Source organism: Arachis ipaensis, chromosome B06 (genome assembly GCF_000816755.2).
Source record: "Arachis ipaensis cultivar K30076 chromosome B06, Araip1.1, whole genome shotgun sequence".
Lineage (NCBI taxonomy): Eukaryota > Viridiplantae > Streptophyta > Magnoliopsida > Fabales > Fabaceae > Arachis > Arachis ipaensis.
In genome coordinates this window covers 34,481,035-34,484,246 of record NC_029790.2, presented here as the reverse complement: position 1 = coordinate 34,484,246, position 3,212 = coordinate 34,481,035, and the positions used below count along the sequence as shown (strand labels likewise).

At 38.0% G+C, this 3,212-nt stretch overlaps 1 protein-coding gene across 2 annotated transcripts; it reads right to left on the bottom strand.

Annotated features, from left to right (window-relative positions):
* Positions 702–3,159, bottom strand: LOC107648643 (zinc finger protein JACKDAW). 2 transcript variants are annotated; one of them, XM_021104398.1, is made up of 4 exons: positions 2,880–3,159; positions 2,456–2,684; positions 1,969–2,365; positions 702–1,888 (listed from the first exon to the last, which is right to left on the bottom strand). In XM_021104398.1, exons 2-4 carry the CDS (start codon positions 2,619–2,621, stop codon positions 988–990), a joined length of 1,464 nt encoding a protein of 487 aa, XP_020960057.1. In that variant the 5' UTR covers positions 2,622–2,684; positions 2,880–3,159; the 3' UTR covers positions 702–987. The 2 variants fall into 2 exon arrangements, with proteins under 2 accessions (XP_020960057.1, XP_016207931.1); XM_016352445.2 differs by having other exon boundaries at positions 2,456–3,159.

The following is a 3,212-nucleotide window of genomic DNA, read 5'->3' as shown; positions in this document are numbered from 1 at the left end:
ACCTAGCAGCTAGATTCTGGCTACTTAATTACAAAAAATTTTAAAAAATAATATTAAAAAAACTTATGTGCATGGCACTTGATATATCTATCCGAAGAGCCACCAAGAGACGTATAAAGCCTTACCTCTTAATCTTATTATTAAACTTTCCTTGAATTATTAATATTATCATTAACAAACATTAGTAAGGAGTAGTTGATATTGGTAAGAAATGAATCAATTTTCAAACAGTTCTGGAGGAATTATCAGTCATCATTCCATAATATAATGCATGTAGACTGAATCGGACATATGGTTTAATTAAGTTTATAATTAATACTTATGCATGTACTTGTGTTTACTATTACTACTTCTTACGGCCTTGTTAAAAATAATATAAAATTCAACAAAAAAAATGATATATCTAAAAATTTTAAATTATATATTCAAAATTTAAAAATTATATGATTAAAATTTACATTACTGATCTTTATGATTTTATTGTAGCTCCATTTTTTTCTTGTATAAGTTTGTCGTACATTCGTTTTAACTACCATGGTTGACGCGAGAAACCTAGCTTTGACTCACAGTCAACTATGTTTAGTAGCATTCTTGAGATTTTTCATTATTTTATACGTAATATCTTATTGATCCTCTTCCCTAAATCAAAGAATATAGAGAAGCCGAAAACGATAACAAGGTTAAGACAGAAAGACAGGCCAACAACAACAACAACAACGTAACTAGTATTATTATTATTTCAAGGAGAAGAACATGGAAGTTCATATCTCAAACATGCAGTGGGTCCCCCATGCTACCCTCTTCGACCATATGACAACACAAAAGTGCTATATTGTTTCCCAAACAAAAAAGAGCATAGGCCTCAAAATTTGATGTCATGCACATTTTACACTATCCGATATATAATTCACATGATCATCTAAAACTGGGCTAATAATAATAATCCATGAATCCATCCATGATGAAATTAAGGACTTGATGACATGTTCATTGATGGGTTGCGCTAGTAGTGAATTGGGTCAAACCCATTGATGAGCCTACGGAAGCAAACTTTGCTAGCTCTTGGGGTAGGAATGGTCCTCTACTCATGCCAAGAAAGTCTCTTGTAAAATTATTGTTATGCCCTGCAGCACTTGATGAACCAGGATGATGATTACTCAAAAACTGATCATCAAAACTTTGTGACGAATGCATTAATGCGCTAAAACACTGATCTGGCTGCTTAATACTCTGATCAATTCTTCTTCCCTGTTGGTTTTGGTTTGCATTACTAGCAGTAGTGGTTTGAATGGAAGATGAAGAGGTCATGAGCCCAAAACTTGCACTGAAAGTTGAAGGGTTGTTGGTGGACCCAATTTGCGCTGCCTTCTGAAGAAGCGCAGTGGCTGACATAGGAGAATAAGTTGAAGGTGAAGGTGCCTTTGATGATTGCTTGCTTTGATTCTCAGAATACATAGATGCCAAACCTGAATTATGATCTGATCCCCCACCTTCTTCTGATACCTTTGATGAATTGGGAGCAAGCATTCCAAAATCATTAGGCAACATAGGCATAGGCATGTGCATAACTTGATGATGAGAGCTTGATGATGATGGCATATCAAATTGATTAATCTGATGACGGTTGTTTCCATGTTGTTGGTTCAACCAAAGTAACAAGTTTGGCCTCATAATTTGTTCTTGTTCTGCACCAACCATTCCCATTTCATTATTGAAATCAAATCGAAATCCAACTCCGCCCCCAACATTATTATTCAGAACTCCCTGCTGGGTTGTTGCCTCTTCGCTCTTGAAACTCAGATTCGTCGACGTAGATACCGAGTTCAGCCTCGCACTCTCCTCAGCCAATGCATCGCAAAATGCTCTGTGAGTAATAAAGCTATCCTTCCTATATATTCATAGTTTCACATTTAATAAATAAAGACTTTGTTGAAGTTAGTATGTATTTGCGTATTTCATGTTACGAACCTGGAAAAGAGGGTGCCACAGTCACATTTATATTCTCTGGTGCCGCAGGTTTTGGAGTGAGCTTTCCAATCAGATTGGACAGCGTACTTCTTGGAACACTTTTCGCACTTCCACTTCTTCTCACCATGCTTTCTGCTGAAGTGCTTCTTGATCCCTGTCAGGTCGCCCAGCGCCCTCGCCGGCTCGTGGTGGACGCAGCTCTTCTCCGGGCAGATGTACACCTTCTTCTTCACCTCCTTGTTCGTCCTCTGTCTCAGCTTCCATGGCAGGTTGTGTCCCCTCCTGTGCAGCTGAAGATTCTGATCCCTCTGGAATCCTTTGTTGCATATCTCGCAGATGAATCTGTTCGTCGCCATGAGCGTCTTCGGCGAAAGAGCAATGACTTCGGCATCTGGATCTGTGTGTTTATAATGCAACCAACTTGCTCATTTCATCTATAACAATATGCTATTTAAATGAATCTGATTGATTGATTATTGTTAATTACCTGGTGTTCCTGGAAGGTTTCTCTTCTTCTTGTTGGTGGCTGGAGGGGGATTACTATTAGGTTTAGGTTTAGGGTTAGGGTTTGCGATGGAGTTTAAGTTTTGGTCTTGGGTGAACCCAGCAGCAGCGAGAGAAGTGGATAGCGAAAAGGGGTCACCGGGCAACATTAGATATAAATTGATAATAACTAGCTATATTTGAAGAAAGTAGTAGTAGCTAATGAGACTAGTCTGCAGAAGCAAACAGCAAACTTTCAAAAGAGGGTTTTTCAGATAGTACAAACCAAACCATTAAGAAGAAAACAAACGAGTTTTTGTTTTTAGAGCACAGCCAAGGAGGAACAATCAACATAAATTCTTTTGGAGCAGCTTGATTTTTCAGCCAAAAGACAACAAGGAAGAAGAAAAAAACTTGAACCGACTCACCAGAAATATTAATAAACTAAGTGGTTAGTCGTGTGTATATAGTATTAATGCACACAAGAGCTTCCAAAGCGTGTTGGCCTGGTTTTTTCTCTCTTTTGTTTGATTTTACTTACTTCGATCACTAAGATTATAGAACGGGTATATAGATAACTAAACGTAGCTCTCTCTCTTTTGTGTTAACTGTTACGCGCGCCTAGTCTCTTTCTGAACATCATGTTTTACTGCCATCATATATCTTCGTTCAGCTGTGGATTTTAATGGGCCACCACACTCTCTTTCTTTTTACAGTTCACATGCAACTTGCATACGCAGACATGGACTAGCAGACACACG

What these genes read in the sequence shown, in the direction of transcription:
- LOC107648643 (XM_016352445.2), bottom strand. Translation starts at nt 2,621, where the DNA reads ATGTTGCCCGGTGACCCCTTTTCGCTATCCACTTCTCTCGCTGCTGCT. An exon ending in AAACCTTCCAGGAACACCAG is followed by an intron (nt 2,366 to 2,455) that starts GTAATTAACAAT and finishes ATAAACACACAG; the next exon opens with ATCCAGATGCCGAAGTCATT. An exon ending in TGTGGCACCCTCTTTTCCAG is followed by an intron (nt 1,889 to 1,968) that starts GTTCGTAACATG and finishes ATGAATATATAG; the next exon opens with GAAGGATAGCTTTATTACTC.